The following is a 24,051-nucleotide window of genomic DNA, read 5'->3' on the forward strand; positions in this document are numbered from 1 at the left end:
TGAGAAAGGCCCATTGTGCTGCAGCGGAAAAACCCTGAGCACTCAGCTGTGTTTACAGCCCAGAGCCCAGGACTGCAGATACACCTCTGAGAATCCCTCAACGGCCCCCTGCTCCAGAAAACACAGGGCAGAATCAGATGGAGACAAAGTAACACCATCCCATTTTCCCAGTCATGTACTCTGCGAGGCTGCCTCCCAATTAGCCACACCGCCGCTGCAGAGGCGAGATAACAATAGAAGCCCATGTATCCCCTAAAGACCTCACTAGAGGACCTCGTATTGATATCTCCTACATGTCACCACTGACCTCACTTGCCTGGCAGCATGCCCGCACATTTTATATGAAGGACAATCACCAGAGGGGCTGTAAGTCAATACAAGAAGAAAACAGCAGGACACAACATTAGGCTGAATGGTACATACTGTAATTAGTGAGATGCTGTAAGGAATAAATATGAAATATAATACAGCAAGATCAAGCTGCACAGTAAATCAAAAAACCCGATTATTGATGAAAGTACAAAAATGTTTCTGGCAAAACGTCAAGTGACACCCAGTGGAATGAACAAGAATATTCTGAGCTGACATCAAATAAAATAAAAACAACACATAATCAGTGGCAGATAAAATTATTTTAGAAAAAAACAAACAGCAGTTGTAAATATCTCGTGTCCACTGATATTTTATCCTTCAATATTTCCTACAAGCGTAAGACATAATTTGACTTTTGTGACATGTATTGCAAAGTACAGAGCATCTCGCTCAGCATACTCTGTTTTAAGACAGGGAGGGAGAAAAATCTAAACATTGCATTTTCCACACAAAGAAAATAATAGTGTTCAAGTTAATTCCCATTCTGTAGCACCACAAATTAGTTATATCATGGACAAAATTACATGTAACTGAAGTCCAATCGTACGGAAAACACACAAAAGTGGCAAGCTGACCTAACAAAGAAGCATACATTTTAGTTTATGTGCTAGACTGTTAGCAGGAAAACATGTTTGGATTGTCCACTTGGTCCATGGCCAAAATTCAAACAGGCGGTTGTGGTGAGCGATTACTGATTTTATCCAGCTCCTAGTTTGGTTTCAGGTTGATTTTGTTTTTGTCACTGAAATTTAAGGGCCCTTTCACACCTGAAAGTCCTAATCAAGGTCCGAACCAAAGTTCATATTGTGATACATTCAGTTAGTTTTGGTTTGATTTTACATTGTGATTATACAAGAGCCTTAAAGAACTTTACTTTGCATCCTGACGTCCTCCCTTTGCTTGACACTGATTGGCTTGTAAACGGACGTGTGTCTGATGTGAGCATTTCATCAATTCGGCGTGTAGCTTTGACAATAATCTTTGGCCTTAACAAGAATGAATGGACATATCGTTGCAACTATTGTTGTTATGGCATTACTACCTGTAATTTAGGTTTGGATCAAACAGAGAAGTCTGAAAGTCCGGCCCAAAACAAGGTAGATGTGAAAGGGCCCTATAAGTGAGACTATGTCTTTTGAAAGAAGAAATAAAACATTCTTACTCTTAAAAGCGAAAATTGAAATGGGAAATGCACTAAACCCTTGCTCAATTCAATACACTCAGGGGTTTCGGTGATACAGCTCTATTTTACGGTGGCTAATGGTAGCTAATATTAGCCAACACTTTATAGATATTGCTGTGTGACTGACATTACTGAGCCAGTTCACGGACTCTTACTATATTTAACCATTTTACCATAATTCATTCTTTAACTTTGTGGCCACATGTTGCGGTTGTTCTGCAAAAGTCACACAGTCTCATTTTAAGGCTGATCATTTCAGCAGCTAAAAAAAGCTCAATTAAGCAAATAATGACAGAGTTTAAAAGTGCAAAAAAAGTCACATAATTGCACGGCACTAGTAAGACACACCATGAAAACCCTTTATCCAAAAACATCTAAATTGAAGAAATAATCCCTATGTCGTCTTGGTCTCTCCTGGTTAAACCTGGCGAGATTTAAGGAACTTGATTAGATATTTTGCATTTATATCAAGACCCTCCATTTGTAGATGGATAAAATGTTACACAGACTTTCTAAGGTTTTGTGCTAGAAACTTTCAGCAGTACCACAGAGGCTTTGCAGTAAATGGATATGGGGTCACTCAGACTGCAAAGCTGAGGTCAGGCTCTCAGAGAGCCAGTCTGTGTGTGAGTGGTCATAAAACACTACAAGCATCCATTTCAAATGCCCCAGCTGTCACTGAAGTACTGGTCCTCTTCTTCCTCCTCTTCCTCTTCTTCCTCCTCAGTCCCATTTTTCATGAGGTCATCATCTTGTAACTCACACACTTCCTCTTCCTCCACTTCCTCCTCTTTCAGCTGTGCAAGCATGGTTTGTAAAGTGGCTTTTACTTCCTGAACCTCCTTTTCTAATGACTGTGCAGTGTGAGTTAAGGAAGGATCTGATGCTACAGACACAAACGGGGAGAGTCACACATTAACATGTAAACAAAAGAGCAAGCCAGCACACAAATATCAGGGAAAATGTGACACCCGTGGCCCTTGACCGTTAATGGTGATAGCAGATGACAGCCATAACCAGATGAAGTCATCAATCTCCAATTTTGGCCATCGAACGGATTACCGGGACAGATCATCAAGTCATACCCAATTTAACCCAATCCAATTCACTATTCATGAGCTCATCTTGTCTGTGAATCTGGGTGGCAGTGCGGGGAGCAAACAGACTGCCCAGCTAAATTATTCATAAACCATCAATGAAACGGGATAGAGGGTCATCAGTGGGTGGGATTGTTTAACCTGCGCAGAAACTCAAATTAATCGTGTGAGTGTCCAGTTTAAGTGGCAAATCAAAGGGACGGCTTTGATGGCAGATGGGGCCTGATGGCTCGTTTTACTGTCTGAATGGACACAGATTGTCCTCATTCATAATTAACCAGCCATTAAAGAGCTTTTCATGAATACTGCAGAAGGTTCGACGAGACTTCTAAGGCAACGTGGTCCAAATGGGACGACGGAGTTCGGAATTATGTTCAAGACCTTTAAATCTAACCACTCAGATTGACATCATTTCGCCTGTTATTTTTTCCCCAGTTCCAGTCTCTGTGGTTGTCCATGCACCTCCTTGTATTGAGAGCAGGGACTCAATTAAGACCCTTAGAGACTGGAGATTTGAGCTTCCCGTCACTATGGCAACAGGAGCATCATCCCAACTTCAGCTTCTGTTCAATTTCTGTAACTAAACAACAATATTGTCATGTATCTTCAGCGTCCTCGGAGTCCACAGCACTTTTGCTTGAGTGCATGGACTTCAAAAGGCTGAGATGAATGACATGCAAGGACACAAATACAGAGAGATGGAGAGAAGCGGGCCAATCTGTGTCTCTCTCCGACTGCCAGGCCGCATTGAAATCATGCAAATAGTGGGAGAGCCTGTACTGACCCCTGGTAGCACAGCGGGGGACGTGAATCTCTAATCAGTTGGGGAAAAAAGTCCGGCCACACTTCAACAGAGAGAGTGAAGGACATACTGTATAACACATGGCTTTTAGAGATCCAAAACCTAAATAGACATCTTCAATCAGATTAGGTTAAGTAAGTAAGATAAGTATTCCTGGCAGCCTGTGTTCAAAGAAGATAAATGAGGTGCAACACTAAATTGATAGAAAAAAAACAGCAGGTCAGGTGGCAAATTTTCTTCATCCCCGTGTTGAAATATTGCCTTTTCTATCTGTCTTAATAAGCCCACAGCGTGGAGGGGAAAAGTGGAACGAGAAAAACACACCAATCTATTTCCAATCAGCTTTCTAATTAGCGCGGAAAATGATGTATTGTGACCTGTAATCAGCTTCAACACTTTCATTTGAGTCATTTTCATGGATATTGTAATTTTCTCCGAGCCAGACCCAGCAAGTGGAAGTGGGCAGGCGGAGGAGGGGCGAGGAGAGGAAGGGAGGGTCAGCAGGAGGATGGACATTAAGATATGACGGGAGCAGAGTCATTACAGTGACATTCCCTTTATCTGACGTGGAGCTGGCCCTGTCGGGCCGACTTTAATCTCAGCTCGTGGTGACTGGCAGGCCACATCAAGGACCCTCTAATAACCTCGCTTGGACTTTTACCATTTCATTTTCAGTCGGCACGTCCAGCCTGTCAAGAAAAATCCTCTGATCCCAGTTTATCTTCAATTCCCTCCCTGAATGGACCCATAATGTCAAATAAGACAGGTTGATTTTTTTTTTTCCCTCGAAAGGTAAAGTCACAGAAAGCAAACATCAGTCAGCCTAAGGATAGTTTGGATGTGTACTTTTGAGAGTTGTAAGGCCTCGAGGAAACTAGGTCCTTAAGATGGATGGACACAGACAGAACCACACACACACACAGATAGTATACAGTTTATTTGATATATGTATATTTAGAGAGCAGTGAAAGGATATGGGTGAGGGCTGGATCCCGGTTCAGTATGGCCATCTGCAATTCATCTTCCAAGGTCATTAGTCTGTCACTGATCAGCTCGCAGCGCTCTGTCAGGTCTGCAGCCTCAGCCTCGCTGCACCCGTCCTGGCAGAAAAAGGAAACAAGGGATGAAATGATAGGTGAAGAAAGGAAGGGAGGATCGACAATTGAAGCTGCAGTGGTTCAAATTTATGTCTGATATTGAAAATGAATGAACACAAAAAGTCTGTCTGACAGTAGCAACAAACAACCCAGCAGGCTATAAAGAAAATTTGGTACTGTTATAACAAGAAAGCTGTTAAGTGTTTGAGTCATCAGTAATCAAGTGTTACCACAAACACCTCCAATATAACTTAATTTAAAAAAAAATGGTCACGCTGTTTGTTAGTGCCACAAACTAAGAAGAAGGTGCACTCTTTGTGACTAACAGCATGGCTATACTTTAGTACAGTACTTAAAAGGGTAAACCAACAAACTTTTGTTATATTTTTCACAGAACCTCTAAAACAAGTGTAATGATACATTATTATAAAGTATCTTGTGATTCAATATGCAGTTCATTAATCACCATAACTACACAGAAAACAATCCATGCAGTTAAATATTTTATTACAACCCTTGTCTTGTAGTGTCTCATAGGACAATAATCAAAACCATAACTCACTCGTGCTTATAATAAACAGTGCTGCAAAGTTAACGCCAGTTCAACAACACCTGTAACACTGTTGTGTCATCTGCTGTGTTTAATCTGATATTATATATTTATTTATTTTATTTATTTATTTACCAGTAAAGTAGGTACTGTAGACTGATGACATTGATGATTAAGATACAGAGGCCTACTTTAGTGGCAAAGATTTGTTTTATGATTTAGTTTTTTACTGTTATGAAGCAGTCTCAATTTAATACTAATGCCTCTATGTGACCTACATAAGCAAATAAGACCATCAGCAAGTAGACTGGTTTTCAACCGGGTCAGATTCACCACAAAATCACACAAAACAAATTACGGCGTGCACCACACATACCAGAAGAGCCTATGTTTACATTTTCCCAGGCAAAGTTTCGCAGTTATTAGTAGGTTAGCCCAGTGTTTCCCAACCCTCTCCTGGAGGCACACTAGTCCTGCATGTTTTAGGTCTGTCCCTGCTCCCACACAGCTGATTCAAATGATCATCTCGTTATGAACTGCTAAAGCTGTTAAATCAGCTGTGTGGGAGCAGGGACAGACCTAAAACATGCAGGACTAGTGTGCCTCCAGGAGAGGGTTGGGAAACACTGGGTTAGCCAGCTATTTTTGATGTTATATTTTATGGCTATGGCTGATAGTGGGGCAGGATCAGCACAGAGAAAAAGCTAAACAGGGGCGGTGATAGAGCAAAGGTGAAAACATGAGTCAACCTCGGTCATTCAACAGATGGAGAGAAGTGATGGATTTGAAAGGGGGGGGGTATCAGGTTGGTGGAGGAGCAGAGTGCAGTAGGGCAGAGCATTCAGGGACAGTACCGGCCATAATTAGAACAGGCCCCTTTGCAGACATGGTGTCCTAGTTTCTTCACACTTAACAAGCACAGAGAACACAAACACACGCTCCAGAGTACACAGACGCACTTTGGGCAAATAGACTCACACACCTGCACGCAGACCCAGTGTTCTCGTCGAACAACACATAGAAAGCAACCTAACCTGACTCATAGCTGCAGGTAGGAAATATTAACTCCCTGCAGCTCAGAGGTGTCAGAACAATCACTGGAAAGTCATGTCTCTGGTCTCCGTCCTGGAATAGCGCTCCTTCTCCAGATGATGTAACACCCCAAAACAATTGTACTACAGGCCCGAGGCGCGACAATATGTACAAGCCATCCCTGATGCAATTAAGATATAAAGTAAGACTTAAAGGCACAACAGGCCACAGGACAAATAATTTAAAGTATTTGGATGGTTGTGTATTTGTGTGTGAGGCACTTGATTGAATGAAAAAACAATAACTAACACAGGTCCGTCCTCAGGTGTCACCTTAGGAGATGCAGGGATCACTGTCCTCCTATACCAAGACGGAAGACAGTCAACTTATTCACTGTGCTGTTTGTTTGTCAAAGTTAGGAGCTTCTTTAGCAGATAAAAGCCCAGTGTTTGTGTAGCTGATTGATTCTATACTTTACAGCCTCCAGTCAGCATTTGTAAAATCAATCCAACCACAGGATAGAAAACAAAAGCTCACTGCGCCGAATGGCACAGTTGAAAGCTTCCCAAACAGTTTCTTAGCATCTTTGTACACAAACCTTAAAACAAAAAAAAAAAAGCTGTTACAACCGTTCAAAATCTGTTATTTCGCTCCTGAGGTGGTGATCAAAACAATACAAATTACTTTCTCTGCTGCCACTGCCTTTGACAAACAAGAAACATGGGAAATGAGATTTCAACAACATATCAATTTGCATGATAGAATCCCAGGTATACATGTATTTGCGTATTGACTCTTGATGCAAAAATAGTGCTGATATTATTAGACCAAAAGTAAACAAAGCAGACTGCAGAAGCATGAACTTGAGCCAATTATTTGTAAATTCAATATTCAGACTCATGTATGCACTGGTATGGTTATTTAAGCAATAATGAGTGAGAGGCAGCAGGTAATTGTGCATGTTCCCATGGGTGCTGTTAGGACCGATACTTTGTACTGGGCGGGCAATAGAAAGCAATAATAACGCACTGTTATAACACTCAAGGCAATAATTGCTTTTACAAACAATAAAGTAGCTGAATTCATTTCAAACTCAAAAGGAAATCAACTAGCTTATGATTAACTAGTGTCTTTGTTATCACTGATGCTTTGTTAGTAAGTAACTGAGAACACACTTAGAAATACTATGCATTTCCCAGATCATCTACGAGATCATCTACAAACATACAGTGACAGTTTAAGGTGTTAGTCTCTAGCTGTGTCCCAGTTCCATACTGCACACTGCAGGTTTGGAGTATGCAGGGTTTTCACATTGGATAAGTGACAAAAATAAGTTTACTCCAAAAAAGAAAGTATGAAGACTAAAAAACAAATCTTTTTTTTGTTTTTCCAAGATCTTTCTTAAGTCGGACCGCCACCTGCAATTGTTTTTTGAGTTGTGTTCCAATTCCATACTACATTAGATTTATTCATTTAGCTTTTATCCAAAGCGACTTACAATTGCTATACATGTCAGAGGTCGCTCAATTACCTCCATAATTGTCCACAATTTTGGAAAAATATCTCACTGTCTTTTTGTGACGTTTGATTGGCAGTGACATTGCCAAGTTGCAGTTTGACAGCACATGTACTTCTTCTAATACCTGTTAGTACAAAATGCTAAAGCCGATTTCACAGCTGCAGTGCAAAAACAATCATATATATTAAGATAACCTACAGTTAGTATGCAGCAGTATGGAATTGGGACAGAGTGCTAAAAACAAATTCCAAATAATGGTGAGACCTCAAGATATTAGAAAGCAAATTGGAAAGCTTGAGTGAAAAGGACCAGGTTAAGTAAATCCGATAGTTTGGTAATTGGTAGTACGCCCACGTTAGTGAGTCTCTTGTAACTGCAGTGTCACAGTATAATGTTATAACTGGTATAGTAGCGACTGTACATAGTTTGTATGCAGTAAGGATTCAGGACACTGCAATCATCTCTTGTCAATAGTTTAAACAGGGCTTGTGTGAATGTCATGGTATTATCCCGAAAAACTACCTGATTAAAAAGCAAATCAAAAGCCATCAACATTTCAGTTTAATAATGTCTCTATTCCTGTTTGGTACTATGGGTCAGAATGAAGAGGGGAATCTAAGGACCTTGAGAGGATAAAAGAACAATTAGTGGAGATTAGAAGAAAAAAAGGTTGTGCTAAAACACACACTTGCACACACACCAATCAATCTCCATTGTGGCAGCAGGGCAGCCGCTTGGCAGCAGCTAAGTGGAAATCATTTACTTAAAGTCATTATGGAAAGGAGAAAGAGGTCAGACGCTCTGCGAGGCAGAGAATCCAACTCCTCCACAGCGCGAACATCACCAAGACAAAGATACCAATACCACTTAACAGCCATCATATCACTTGACTCAGTGATACATCATACTTTATTGTGATTGAGGAATTTTACAGTGATACAAAGTTGCCTAGTACAGAAATCATGTCACTGTCCTCTACACCTTGTGCATGAGCATAAACTGGCCGTTCCAACCTTAGAAAGCCTACTGTTAAGCCTGTCAAGCTTTCTGTTCTTGCACAGCACATTATAAAAACTTTACAAACGCTGGCACATTTACAATTAAAATACCAGGTCATATTTGAAACAACTTCTCATTTCTAGCCTTAGAATTTGACGGCAAAATGACAACTCTTGCAAGCAAATGTTAATTACAACTAATCAAGCAAACTAGCTCTGTGAGTTGAGTTTAAATGTTGACATCGTCTTATCCTACTGCCCTCCGGGTGCAGGTACAAGACTGAAGTGCGAGAGGGATCGCTCCGGGAGCAGCCTAATCCCCGCAGTCATAGCCACCTTAAATAATAGGCCTCGCTGAACTGGCAATGGGTGTTGTCTGTCACTATGCTGTAACCGTCTGCTATTGTTGTCTGATGTGTACAGTGCTGTGAAAAGGAATTTCCCCTTAGGGACAGTAAAGTCTCTGGCTGAGTTTTCAATATTTTCAGTTGACTCGTTTTAAAACAAGAGTACTGTAAAGGGTCTCAAATATGCACTTGTGATACCGTGCTAAAAGAGTAAGGTAAATGCTACATGTCCCCGGCAAAAAGTTAGCTTCCTCACCGGTTGTTGATTTATGTAGGCGACACAGAAATAAATACTTTTTATCTTATTGTATTGCCCTAGCTAGTTAGTCCTAGTTGATAAGGAAATATGTACGATCACACCTGTGTGTTTCATTCCGTTTGGCTACAACTTACAAGCAAGACATAGATTAAACTTATGCTTCATTGTTTGTATTTTCAAGCAGTATGGTTAAATTTTTAACGTTACAACAGAAAAATCTTTGAGGGTGAGCACTAAACCATGAGCTTGACAAATGTAACGCTATCTTGCATAATGCTTATTCTTGTGTAGCGGGAGTGGCCATATCCAGACATGCGAACGTTTGCAGCTTAGCTTTTACAAAGGCACCACTTTCCAAACTCTATAAGCAGTATTGCTTTTACTACAGCCTAATGCACATAGCTTCAACATGTGGAGCGGTCTCAGATATGATTCATGCTGCAATAATTCTGTTCAAATATTGACAAATTTTAAGTGCTAAATAACAACCTGTTAGAGCATTACATGGGACACTCCCCGTAACAAGTTCAAGTGCCCTTTTAACGTTTGGCTACCAGGTCTGTAAGAGTATAAATGAATGAATGAATTTAAAGCAGGGAGGTGCTGAAAGGAGAACACATGCTCAGCAAAACCCTCCACTGTATAAATCAAGGTCTGCTAAAAAGGCATCGACAGGCAGCCAGCCACACCAACAGAGGCTTCTCATGTAGATCAGTATTGATCAGACAGACAGATAGGTGACAGAGGTCATGTTTAAGTTAAGGTCAACTAATTGATTCTTCTTTGTCCATTTAAGGCAAGCATAAATAAAACACTTTAATTACACTGATAACATTCAACCATACAGTGACAGTGTTAGCATTACCAACCTCTGGGTGATTGTCCTCCATACAGAACAAAAACTCCTCCAGCTTCTGCAACAAAAGGGAAGCATTTGTTGAGGCCACACAGTCATAAACTTGCTCATGAATTATTGAAAATGCAATTATGTTGGCTGTGTACTGTATGTGTGCAGCATCATCATAATGAGAAGAGGTTGTAATTATTCATCACCAAAACTGACAAGGGGAAAATAGATTAACTGCCTCATCTGTACTGCAGGTTTCCTTTGTTAGTATTCCAAGTGTGTAATTGTACATTCTTCACTAAGGAAGGCGGTAATTACTGTACCTATTGGAGGCTAACATATTGTTTGTGGCTTTAGGGTAAGTACATAATAAGGCACAGTAACAACAAATAATAATGAGCAAAGTTTTAATTATTATTTTTTTAAATTAAAAATGGGGTAACGTGTAACAGCTTCAACACTTCGCTCTCCGGTAAACAACAGGTGCAGTTGACCATCTATAACCCTTCATACGATATCTGTATCAGATCGTTTAAACATTACAATTTTTAAGACTTCACACAAACTGGATAGCTTTTGTTCTCATCCATCTCACAGCAACATATAATTTGTCACATGCTGTTTCCAAGGTACAGATTGCAAAGGCGGGTATAAACTGGATAACATACTCTTCTATTGTCTGTTGCCTTGAGATGAAAACTCTCATATCTACCAAATTAGTGTCCAGATATATGTTTGTTTCACCCAAGAATAGGCCAGAGTTGCAGGACAAAACATTTTCAATGAATGTGCTGCTATCTATCTCTTGTCTTGAGAAGATGTTCCAAGGTGCTTATTCTTATGAAAAAACATGTTAGCTGGTTAGACAGGGCAATGTGCTGACATTCATGTTAAATGTTATTAAAGGGACACTTAACAGTACAAAGGTGTTTTTGCGTCTCTGTCCATGAATTTTGTGCATTCTTTTAATTGTATTTTGTCCAAACAAATCAAAGCAAAAATTGTGACTCATTTCCAAAGAAAATGTCTTTCATTGCTCTGAATGGATGTTATAAAATATTCAAGGATTTGGACTAATATCTAAAACTTTTAAAATGTATTGCAGCCTAGGGTGAATTCAGAGGACATTTTGCTACATTGAGCTCCAGTTGTTTCTATCTTAGAGGACACAGAAAATAGAGCGCACAGGACACAAAAAGAGAGAAATTGGTTGGCTGTCTCACCTTTTAGTTCTTGGAGAAATGTTAGGAGGGGCCAGGCTTTAGGAGGAGAAAGAATAGCAGAGAGAAACAAAGGGAAAGCAGAAAATAGATCCATGCAGTTTGTAAAATGCGGTCAGGCAGGGCAGGGAAAGAAGACATCAATGCGAGTGTATATTTATGAAAATGTGAGACAAGGTAAAGAGGGTAAACAGTAGGAGAATTAAACATAATAATGAAAATCCACAGCTTCCAGTTTTAATTCATGCAAGTGGAAATTCTACCAACAGCAGCAAAAATTGACAAATATGCACTTATGGCCACAGTCCAGTAAATTCATACTGAAAGTAAATTGAAAATATATTATCAAGAATGTTGAAAAACAGCAAATGTTATGTTAAATCACAATCTGTGAGCCATACTAACAAAATATAGTCTCTCAAAAACATGTCTGGCAAGTGTGCAATTTTATTTTTATTAATGCTGGCTGTGTTGGCTTTGTTCCTATCTCAGACTACGTGGGTGGAGGAAAGTGTGAGGAGAGGAGAGAATGAGTTGGACTATGCCCTGAGGCAGTGGACCTCAACTCGCTGTAAGATAGACCAGCACAGAGCGCTCACACAAACACACACACATGCATTCTCAATAAATGCATGTAACCATGCATAAAGAGACTCTTAAATCTGGACTCCGAAGAATGAAGCTCTTCAAGGAAGCCAAAATATTTCCAAATGTTTGCCTCCATCATGCCTACATTTAGAAATACCTTTGAGCAAACGTGTTAATAGACTGCTGCTCATCTAAATGTAGTCAACAGACTTTTATATTCTGACAACAGCGGTATGTACAAACTGAAAATGTCCCCTCCAGTAAAGTGGTAAGACTGACTGAGCAGGACTACTTTATTTGAGGTCATGCTTCACACCACAGTGACATAAAGAAAACAAGAAAAGTGAATATGAAAAAGTGGCAAATATTTGTCGCGTGGAAAGGTCATCTTTTACATTCAAGATACTAAAAATCTCAGCATATCAATCCGTCATGCACGAATCCACAGGCATTTAGATGAAAAACACACTGTGTGTTGTTAGCAAGACATTGCTGCGTTACCTTAGTGAACTCTGAGTGCTGTAAGTTTGCCTCGGGACACCAGCGCCCTCCTAAAGCAGTCAGCATTGCGCAGTCTTCTTCGTCTTTGGTACACGGCTGGGTAGGCAAATAAACCGCTGCAGTGGGGAGGTCCTCGATGTCTACTCCACTGCAGCTTGGAGTCCGCAGCTGGAGGCCTCGCAAGAACAGGTTACATGCTTCCAGGTCGGCTTCCCAGATCCGCTCCAAGCCTGGACAGCCACAGCTACAGAGAGGAACAGACCAGTATGTTATACAGTACTAAAAAACACTGTACGATGCAATCCAAGATGTGATAAGATACACTGATCTGATATACAACATGGTATAGCATAATGATATATAATAGCATACACATTAGTAACATCATGCTGTAGGATACAACAGTGTCATGCAATATGGTACAATGTGGCACAATATTATATTTGCTTTCTTGCGGAGAGTTAGATGAGAAGATCAATACCACTCACACTGAATTCACATTTATAAGGCTGCAAGATGCTGAACAGATAGTTTGTTGTAAAGTAACCTGATTTCAGTACAATGGCACATTCAAAAATTATTTTAAAATACATTGAGGTGCAGTATGACCTCATGACTGAATTGCTGCATGGTAACTGAGCACAGTACTTGTACACGCACAGTAAAGGACATCTTTAATAGCATCTCTGTAATAAAGCACTGACAAAGGAGCGACAGGGGAGAAATGAATCATTCAAAGATTGTAATTCCATTGACAAAATGTAATGAGAGTGAACGTCCTCCTGGTGGGCTGACCTTTTCTTCAAAGAGCTGCAGCGAAGAGAGAAAACAGAGCCCGGATGGGTTCATCTTTGCCGGGGTCATTGAGCAGGAGTTCGGCGGGAGGACAAGAAGATTGCTTTTTGTTTATCTACTCACTGAGTTACAATCATCCTTTTTCACTCTCCCTCATCCTCACCCTGACCTGTGTGATACCCCAGTTGTAAGCTCCCAGTGTAAAAACAGAACAGAACAATTAAAGCAGCTACATCTGATTGAATATATCATTCAAAAAATTAGCAATATGGTCACTGACCAGTGGAGTCCTCTCTTCAATTATTTAGTTTAAGGTGGTCACTGTGTGAAAGGAAATATGTGTGTTTTCCAGTAACACTAAACACTTTTGGTATCCCCACATAGTATCCGCATAATGGACTATACAGTCTATGGATGAGAGTACTGATTTTGAATTATAAGCAGGTTGTTTTGGCTTTAATTTTCTTGAAATGAAATACTCCTCCACTGACACATTTGAGACCTCTGACCTTCAAAATATTCATATGTATTCCTCTTGTTCTTTAAGTGACCTTTTAGATAACAAATCATTCCCAAATAATTGTGGCCCCAGGTGACATGTTAGGAACAAAATCCATTGATCTTGTTAGAAATTCTAACTTTAATATGGTTTAAGAGACACACAGAAATGGCAATGTTCCACACTAAAGAGCGCAAATATTTCAAAGTAAGAAAGAAATTCTGCCTCTACCTTACTGCTTGACAACTAATCTGCTTCCAGGAATCCATCGTGTGAAGAAATCAAACTAAAGCTGACAGGATGCTGGGACAAAGATGTGGCTTTTATACAGTCTGAGAAGCATTGAACATCTTTAAGGACGAAATGTCCTCAATCTCTCGGTATGTGCCAATTTCCAACCCAGGAGGAGGTTCTCTGTCACAAACACTAATTCTCACATTGACTGACTGAATGATAAAATAAACAGAACAATTTCATACCCTAAGCACAAATATACTTACATATAAGCCTCTATAATATATTCAGTATTTTCACCTAGAGAGTGCCTCCCTGCTGAGCAGCAAGATTTGAAAAATTCTCCATCATATATAAACAAATTCAAAGGCAAAATGCACCCAGACAATATTGTAATCTCTCCCTCTGTTCCTTCCTCTCTAAGTGATGAGGCCCCCTGAAAATTGAATGCCACTTGTTTTCCAGCCCATCTCCTGCCTGAAAAGGCTGCCAACCTCTGTACCCTGCCAACGCACGCCTCTCAGCCGCTCTCTAACCTTCATTTGGCGCACACACAATAGAAAAATTGCTCGGCCCAGCCCCCCTGCCCTCGCCAATTCGCTGCTCAACACCGCTGCTTCTGAATTCTGCAATAGTGGGGGACGCACCCAGTGAGCCATGCCATTGTTATTTGTCTCTTCTGAAGTGGAGAGGGACACACACACACACACGCACAGATATGGGTGGGCACACATGTGTTAACTTACACACATACCCATAAATCATTCTCTGTGGGGATTTAGAGTTGTACAATCATAAATTCCCCTAAAAATGTCAAAGCCGGCCTCATCTATCACAAAAACTTCTCTTCAGTGAAAACCACAATTCATTATAAACAACTGCCTTTGGAATTAGGGTTCTTTGTACTGAAAATTCAGACAACACATCAGCTACCAAGCATCCCTGTGATGGTGGCGTCCTGGTGCCCATCAGTGTGAACTCTTTGCCCAGGGGTTAATTGGTGGCAGCCGCTTGGCCTGCCATCTGATGTGGCAGGGTGTGGGTGTGCTGCTCTGCTGATGGTGCAGTAATAAGAAGGACAGACAGGCAGGCACACTCCTTCTACAGTCTCTCACTCCCCCCCGTGGGACTGCTGACTGACAGGACTGCTCTTTCTCCTCAAGGCAATATGTACACACACAGACAGCTACGGAAGAAGGATTATAAATATAACTGTTGAACCAAGGAGCAGCGGTCTGGTCCTGCTGCTACCAGTAGGTTCAGTGTGCCTCCAGAGTGAAAAGGCACAAAGCAGGTTCACACACTATCCGACCAATATTCTGAACTTCACCCAGCATCAGGCAAATGTTCAGCTACATCTTCAGGTGTCACACATTACCAGTAATAGGCCGTGAAAAACAACTATCTTCAGTCACACCTGGACCTTCTGGCTATCTAAAGATCAAGCTGCGAGTGTATTTTGGTTAAAGTAAGTTCCAACTCCTCAAAAAATTACTCTTCTGAATAAAATAAAATGAATGCGACTTTCGCCTATACACTCAAGTCAGTGTCTGTGATGTTTAGGATCCCCAAAAGCCATTAACACTAAGAGAAATCACACATTAGAAAGGAAAAACGGAGATGGTAATCAGACAGCAACATCTCAAATAACACCAGCTGAGGAGAGGTGCTAATAATATGATGAAATACAAGGCGGGGACTATTGGATGAGGTGTGATGGATGGTGGATTAACAGAACTGTTTGAACTGATGGTGGGTGGCTTGATGTCTGGGGAGGTGTTTACAGCAGATGATTGAACAACCCATATTCCTTTGTTTCAAACACCTTACATATCTCTTATGTACATTCACAATTTTGTACATTTAAAGTGATGAGTTCTTCCCCCCACTCAGTTTCCCGGTTTAGATGCTCTCAGCTTGTCCTCGACTCACCTGAGAGAACATGTCTTGTACTTGTATTTTAATGCCATCAACACCAGTTGCATTGTATCCATTAAATATGACAAATGACATCTCAACAGAAGAATGCATAAACTGCAGGAAAAATACGAGAGGCATTTCCTAATGAAACATCTACATAATGTATTAAACAACTGTGCTGTGCTGCTAATCTGAATAAAATGCTTTTTGTTCTGGTGACACACTTACAGCATCTGCGCTGCTCTAACATCCTGTTCTAGTCTTTAGCAAGGAAGAGATAATTGGTTTTTTCAACACAATCCGTCTCCACGGAGACCAGACATCTCACCAGTACTAATCTGCCTCTCTCCTTCCCTCCCCGCTCCTCCTCCCCTCACCTCCACACTCCATCAACAGTAATGTACATTAGAGCTGACAGATAAAATGTACAGTGGATGATGGGTGTGTGTGTGTGTGTGTGTGTGTGTGTGTGTGTGTGTGTGTGTGTGTGTGTGTGTGTGTGTGTGTGTGTCTGCATGAGGGGACAACTGCACATTCATTCAAGCCAGATATTGTTACTGTGCCAAACTGGAGCTGGTGGAGGCTACTGGTCCTTGCCTGAAGCCAAAGCTGTACTTGTGATTTCATCTGGACCGCCTCTGGTTATTGAGGCGGATCTGAGCCAAATCAATTAATATAGTATGTGGTGAGCAAGGAAATTACTTTACAGTACCCAATACTCAAATATGTGTCCTTTAATGTGATTTTTCTTTCAATGATGATGTGGTTAGATACATCTGTTCACACGAAAAGGGAAGGAATACATGGCTGGTAGTATTGTCTTCAGACAGAGTTGCTAAACACCTCAGCGCACTGAAGGAAGCCATCTGACTCTGTGAGGAGCAAGCTTGTTGACGTGTGCAGGTAGAGAAGGTCTAGAGCTCTCCCGTTTGACTGGTCCGCCAATAGGGGAGAAGTTGACCCCTTGAGACACAGCCCCACCTCATTTGCATAATGAGGCAGAAATGCATAGAGAAATGTAAAAAGGAAATAAATACCATTGGGGAAATAAATAGGGTAGAAAATGCGACGGAAGAATAAAACAGACATAAATAAATACATTTAAAAAAGAAGTAATTAATAAGATTATAACGGACAATAAATAAATAAGGTAATTATTACAAAGGTGAAAAAGTAAAGAGGCTAATTAAAATAGATATATACATTTATGTCTCCTTGTATAATTTAATTACTGCCTACATTTATTTATTTACTTTATTTTTTTGTGCATGTAATCGGATGCTTATTTATTTATTGAGTATTTATTTATTTCTGTCTTTATTTCTGAATTTGTCATGATCAGTTCTCTATAAGAATGAGGTGCAGGGCAGCAGCAAAGAGGAGGAGCTGGGCAACAGAGAGGCATGATGACAGTGAGATCCACACTTCTGGAGGGCTTCCCAGAAGGCGGCTCCAGGGCAGGATCAGAACAGGCAGGTATTGGGCTAGCTGGCTCAAGACACACAGGTTCCAAACCTGAATCCAAACCTAATCGACTGAAGTGAAGGTTTGGATTAGCAGGTCGGAGTGAAGGCTGGCGGCTAGCATGCTGCAGGTCAGCCGACTGTGGAATCCAAGGAGGCTGGAGTGAAAGGCCCAGGGGAAACAGAAAGTGGAGCAGAGCTAATGTGGAACCTCCACCTGTAGTATGCTACCAACTTGACAAACTCAGGGTCCCGTTTCCAGTAGACAGCAAGGGACTCTAGATTTTGCCACGATCTCCGTTAGCCAATCATGTAGTCACTGTCAAACTTTAAATCTGTTCTCCTCACTGCTGCTGTCAGCTGTCAATTCTGTGTGAAATCACTGCAGCCCTCCTCCACCCCCTTCACCTCCAGTTCATCATATCCAGACCTAGATCGAGCTCATCAGAGGTCCACTCCTCGTCGCATCCAGATCTTCAGCATTGTCTTAGATAAATAACCACCAATGTCTAGACTCCGTTGAGGGGGATTCTATACCAATGGCTTCAGCACCCTGTTTAAATACCATGATGTCACGGTAGGGTCTAATCAACAAAGACTATTAACATAGGGCAATAAAATAAATGTTCAATAAATATTTGATATAATTCATCTGAATCATGAACAAATTAGAACTTAACTTTTCTATTAAGATATTTATTTTGTTGAGGAAAAGAGACTGCGTTGGCAATTCGAGTTTTCAAATAAATGGCTTAGGCAACACTTGTCTTTCTGTGAAATTTATTCAAGTCTTCTGCAGAAGGAACTGACTGGGACACACACGCATCAGAGTATCATCCAAGTGAGCTGCAGAGTCTCAGCACACTTTTATCCCAATCTCAGCGTCAGCACTATCTTACCACTATCACAATCTATCGTAAAGACAATCATGCCTAGTACAGCCTGGTACATGTTGTAAAACAATGAAAGACATGACCCCCTGGACACATCGTAAAGCATCACACACATTTACCTCCCATTGACCCCGTACCTGATAAACCAGAGGCCCTCAGTGAGTAACATTAATTACATCACTGTTTGGAGATGGTACTCATAGAACTCCCATTACAAGACTGAAAAAAGATTGTACTTAATTTTACTCATGCATATTTGTTGAAAAAGGATTTTATCATAACTGTTCAATGTTCATATTTGTTAAGTGATCCACTGTTTGGCATCAAATGTTCGTCATGTTCTGACCATGAAGAATATTTAAAACCACAATTAACCATCTGGTTACTTCTTTCACTTCACAAAAATCCGCCTTTAAACTTTTTGATTTGACATTTATCATGATCTATATCTATATTGAAGTATATGAAATGTTTTATCCTGATTATATTAATGGCCATATTGTCCATCCCTAAGTTAACATTTTCCATATTGAATGTGCACAATCAAATATTCGCTCACTCTCCTAATTGAAATGGCTCTTTCAGGTAGTCAGCTAGTGTTGCCAAGGTTTTTGTTTATTTTTCACATTATGGCGCAGACAGGTACTCTGAAAAATCAAACAAACAAAACACAAAGCAGCCATCTGTCCTATTGACAGAAAAGGTCTAGAAAGCATGCCTCCCTGCTGGGCACTGAGATCGCAGCCATGTTGCTCCTTGACCACGCAGAGCAGCAGCCTGAGCATCCTTTAACAACAAACAGCCTTGCACTGTGTGACTGACTCCTGGCTCCCCTCCAAAGAGGTGACCCTGCCTCTCCAAGGATGCAACACAGAAAGCTACCCCCTCTCACACACCATACAGAGACATGGGTCAAGCAGACACACAGTTTCTCTGACAATATAGGCTTTTCCTGGCTCAAAGGAAGCCCAGGAGTCCTAACCGTCCTCCTCTGAACACTTAAAAAAAGAGAGCGAGTGGAAAGCAGAGCTCATATGGTGTACACAAAACATTACTTGCTCTATTCATCCATCTGTAAAACACAAATGGTTCCAAAGTGCTTGAGAATAAGAGTCGATCACATCGCAGCTGCTCTGTGCTGTCTGTCTGCTGAAGAGACGAGCTAAGCAGCTCTAATCTCCATAAGGAAGCATAAACAGGCGTATGGTGTCAACAGTTGACTGGGTTCCACACCCTCTGCTCGACAAGTCAGCCACTCATCCCATCACAATGCTGTTGTGTAACTGTCAGGCGGGCTGGGCGACCACCTGCAGCACAACAGCCCCGTCCTCAGTGATTTAGGTGCTCCGAGACGCAGACAGAAAAAATGAGACAGACAGAAAAAGATATTGTTTTGTCTAGAATGGTTTACACAGAAGAGGGAAAAGGTGGTAACTGAGCTGATGTAGAGAATATAATACAAAAATATAAAGGTTTAGAAAATATGTGAGAAGGTGGGAAGAGAAGGACAAATTGCGTAGGTGAGAGATGAAGTGAAATGTGAGAAAGGGACTTTGGGAGACAACAGCATGAGAAAAAGGTGTAAGTGCGTGACGTGGTGGGTGAGGTGATGTATTGGGGAGAAGGTGCTCTAGTTGGAGGACAAAAGAGGTGAGAAGAAATTCCCTGGAGGCTGTTGCTCTCTTTATGTCTCCTTGATTTTTACTCCTGTGGAATACATATATAAATATATATGTCTTATAATAAGAGAGAGACAGCACAAAACGATCTTACCTGTGCAATCTGTCCTCCAATAGCTTGATATACTTGGTAGTGTTCTCTTTCAGCAGGGTTTCTGTATGGAGAGAGAAGCAGAGAGAGAACAACAGCCTGTTACTTGCACTTCATTTACTATTTTGATGGGGTATCCTAGCAACAAATCACAGCTCTAATACCATTAAAACTGACTTAGCTATATTGTACATGGACTCCGTTAGGGAAGGTAGTAGTCATCAAAGTAGGTGACAATGGTGGTGCTGAGAAACTGCAACAGTACAGTTCAGCACAAAGGCCCAGCTGGCTCTCTCTTACGACCAACACACAATCGAGGAAAGATCATTCCCACTGCTCTAAGAAGGGATAAAATTGGAAACGGCCTGAGGATAAAGGGGGTTTTCATGGCATAGGTCCTTATCCTGTGCCAGATTTTCTGTGGGGCATAAAGTTGGACGGATAACTTATGCTGCTTCCTGTGCCTTTCTGCCAGCAGTGAGCTGTGCCTGAGGAAGCAGACGCAGGCTGGCTGAGCGTTAGTCAGGATGGAGAGGAGGGCAATCTGAGCGCCGTTAATGAGCTCATGTATGAAACATGAGAATATGCCCCCCGCAGCAGCAGATCTTTAAACACAATATGATGCACTTATATCAAATTGCACCGCTATATATGTGCACACTAGTTATAATGTTCAATACAACCCTCCGCCTCCCCACTGAAACACACACAAAGCTGGCCTCATATATCTGCCTATCACAACACCTGTACACCTCAACAACCAGTCAGATTCCCAAACTCTGGAGCAATGGTTCCCACTTTGGGGTCGGGACTCTTTTATAGTCATTGCTATTTTCTTTCTAATAAATATACAAATATTTATATATTCATATAATACATATAAATATTAAACAATCTCAGAAAGATTATTAATTAAAATGGTAAAGAACTAGTTCCACATTTGGGAAAACATCAGAGAGAGTTAGACGAGACGATTGATACCGATCGTCTGTACACTAAAAATGCAGCTGGGCAGAGCCAGCTAGCCTGGCACTTCTAAAACTCACTAACTGACATGTTATATCTTGACCACTTAACAGTTACTTCCAATCAGATGAGACTCCAGGAAGTTACTGCCCCAAGCCAGGAAATAAACAGGCACACTAACACTACGGGTTTTGTCTGGATTAAAACAAACAAGTTAATTAGTGAGATTTAGAAGTGCTGGCTTCCTATTTACTGCACAGACATGAGAGTGTTATCAAACTTCTCATTTAACTCTCGGCAAGTAAGGGAATAAACATATTTCCCAAAATGTTGAACAGAGACATTGATAGAGTACATCCCACGTTAAAAACATATGATAAAGGGTGACAAGTAGACATTACTTAATTTTTTCATGAAGGATGAATTTTAAAGACAAAAATGGTTGGAGACTACTTAGCTTTCTCACATTGGCTAGAACTCACGCAGAGAGAGACAGTCACCTAATTGAGTGTTCTGAATCCCACTGAAGATTGAAATATAATTTCTATCATTGTCTTGATGGTGGTTATTAGACAGCATCCGCTCCAGGATGAGACAAGCTGGGGGCTGGCACAGCAGGGATTAAAAGAAAATGTTTGAGACTAAGTGATTGTGTGACACACACACATATTCTTGTCCATACTTTGATGAAGAAATGAGATGGGCTATTTGTGGGGGTCGCATGTGTGTTTCTCAGAAAGAGACTTTTTCCTGAGAGTCGTTTTAATTCAAAGTGGTCAATCCTGCTAAATCAGAGGGAAGAGGGAGGCCGCTGGAGTAGCTATCACATATCTGGTGAGCAGATCTGGTGTATGCGGACCAGACAGCTCACTTACCACCCCTCTAATTGCTATGTGAGATCCTATCCTACCTGACAGAGTTTCCCTTGTCAACTTCCATTCATGCTGGCTCCGTTAAGCAGCCTGCAAGTAGATAGCCACTGAATAATACATGGGGGGCATTAAGCCTGACTTCGATGGCACAGAGCTTGTACAGATGCAAGATGACAAAGTGGGCTACGGCTGGAAGAAAAGTGAGAGCCAGATTTAGAAATAATATACTGTGAGGAATAGAAACAGTCAATATAGACATGAGCGTCATAACAGTTAACTTAATATTTCTTTCTATGCTGTTATACGCAGTCAGTGTGCCATCCTGTCGCCATGCCAACCGGTGGCAAAACCAGTGAGCCTTTTCGGGTGTGACAGATGAAAATAATCTTTTCTTTATAGAATGGGACAAGACATCAAGCGACAGAGCCTCCTCCTGCGCTCAGTGGAACCGAAACACTAGGGTGATATTACCACTTCCTGTAAGCCCGGCGGGAGGTTGCTGTCATTGGCAGGCCATGCGAACAAAATCAGCACTAAAAAGCCCATAAAGAAGAGACCCACTCTGTCAGTCCCTGATACATGCGGCAGTATTTTTGGTGTTGAAGGAACCTCACAAAGGCGTTCACAGAGCCTGCATTGGAAAATTCATGAGTTCAGCCTCCCGTCACACCAGTGATCTCAGCAGGCACTAAACATCACCGATTGCTGCCAAGGACCCTGGCCAAAATTGACGAGGCCATCCATTCACAATACAAACAGAAATGAGACACTATTGAAAGATGACGAGAATGTGTTACTGGAGGTTGCAAAGAGGCCATTTGCTTCATATAGGTCAAAATACTCATTCATTAGTCTAATGAAGAAATAATTACTTCAGCTAAATAGATGTAAAGATGATAAAAATTATGAATCTGATTATTACAATCGATAGCATAGACAGAAAGCAAATGGAGCAGAAATATCACACAGTGATTCACAATTCCCGATGATGAAGTTACAAGCTTTAATGAGCCTGCAGAAGTTAACGATGGCAAGGTGTTTGGATGTGCTTTTGCATTATGAGCATTCGAACAGCTCTCTAATTGAAAGTGAATAATGCAGTAATTTCTGAATTGCCTTGTAACAATAAAAGCAACATCTGTGAGGCCTTTGTGTTGTCTAACAAATTAGAGGCGGCTCCATGCTAACGAAGCACCACCAATATGCATGTTATAAAAGCCTGTACAAAATAAGGCAGAAGAGAAATTGTGTGTGTTTGTAATTGAGTTGAATGCACCGACTGTGATTAATGTGTTTAAGCTCAGCTTGGGCTGTTTACAACACTGCAGGTATCACAAACACACAGTCAGCATATATGCAGACACTCACACTGTATGAATGTATCTGAACTTCACAGCAGCCCAGCAGCATAGCTAACGAAGGAAGAGGAACAGACTGATATCTCAGACAGACACTCAATAACCCATGATGCTGTAAGGCTGTAGGATCACAAAGCATAGCAGTACACAGACTGCAGCTGGCACGACGTAACATATTGTGAGGCTATGCAAGAATGCACAACAAAAAGGAATCATTTGACAAAAAAAATTGTCTGTGTGAACAAAATCTGTGCTTGTTTGGATATATATATATATATATATATATATTTCTGGTTAAGGGTGCTGAATTGCTGAATGCAAGACATGCTCACCGGCATTATAACTCAAGTCAAACTCAGTAAACATGGTTTGTTTAGTGGAGATTCTAAACTTACTTTGCTGTGGGCTGCAAAATAAAACATTTTCTGATGACTGAATCTGGGAAGCACTAAGAGGCCCAACAAAGAGGAACTCACCCAAAATGTGCAGTCATAAAAGCTCTACAACACTCCCACAACAGCACACCTACTAACTCCATTAAACTGGACATCTTATTATTTGCCTCTGCATCCTTTGACAAACTCCATTAGCACCAAGCTAATTTCAAAAACACACATTTCTGAGTTTATCACCTCCCTGTACAGAGACGTCTACAGAGAGTCTCCAGCCATGCTAGCTGATCTGAGGCTGTACTTGTGCTGCATTCCAGGCAACTGGGAACTTGGAAATTTCCGACCTACAATATACAACTATAAAAAGTACCATAGAACGCCACCTGAAGTCGGATTTCCTATTTGTGAACTCGGAGAAAAAAATATGTACCCCGACTTCACAAGTAACAGCCGAATGATGTCACACAACAATGGCAT

At 41.0% G+C, this 24,051-nt stretch overlaps 1 protein-coding gene across 2 annotated transcripts in view; it reads right to left on the reverse strand.

The window, feature by feature from the left end:
* Positions 1-403: 403 nt before the first annotated feature.
* The window catches only part of disc1 (DISC1 scaffold protein), a 47,691-nt gene continuing 24,043 nt past the window's right edge, over positions 404-24,051 (reverse strand). Inside the window, exons 10-14 of one of the 2 annotated variants that reach the window (XM_046071041.1) lie at positions 19,990-20,050; positions 12,413-12,656; positions 10,126-10,170; positions 4,431-4,554; positions 404-2,411 (exon numbers count right to left, since the gene is read on the reverse strand). In XM_046071041.1, coding sequence (XP_045926997.1) covers positions 2,215-2,411; positions 4,431-4,554; positions 10,126-10,170; positions 12,413-12,656; positions 19,990-20,050 — 671 coding nt within the window. In that variant the 3' untranslated portion in view covers positions 404-2,214. Of the gene's footprint in view, positions 2,412-4,430; positions 4,555-10,125; positions 10,171-11,326; positions 11,363-12,412; positions 12,657-19,989; positions 20,051-24,051 lie in introns of those variants that run through there. The other variant, XR_006828403.1, reaches the window with a different exon arrangement.

This window comes from Micropterus dolomieu, linkage group LG15 (assembly GCF_021292245.1).
Source record: "Micropterus dolomieu isolate WLL.071019.BEF.003 ecotype Adirondacks linkage group LG15, ASM2129224v1, whole genome shotgun sequence".
In the NCBI taxonomy this organism is placed as follows: Eukaryota; Metazoa; Chordata; class Actinopteri; order Centrarchiformes; family Centrarchidae; genus Micropterus; species Micropterus dolomieu.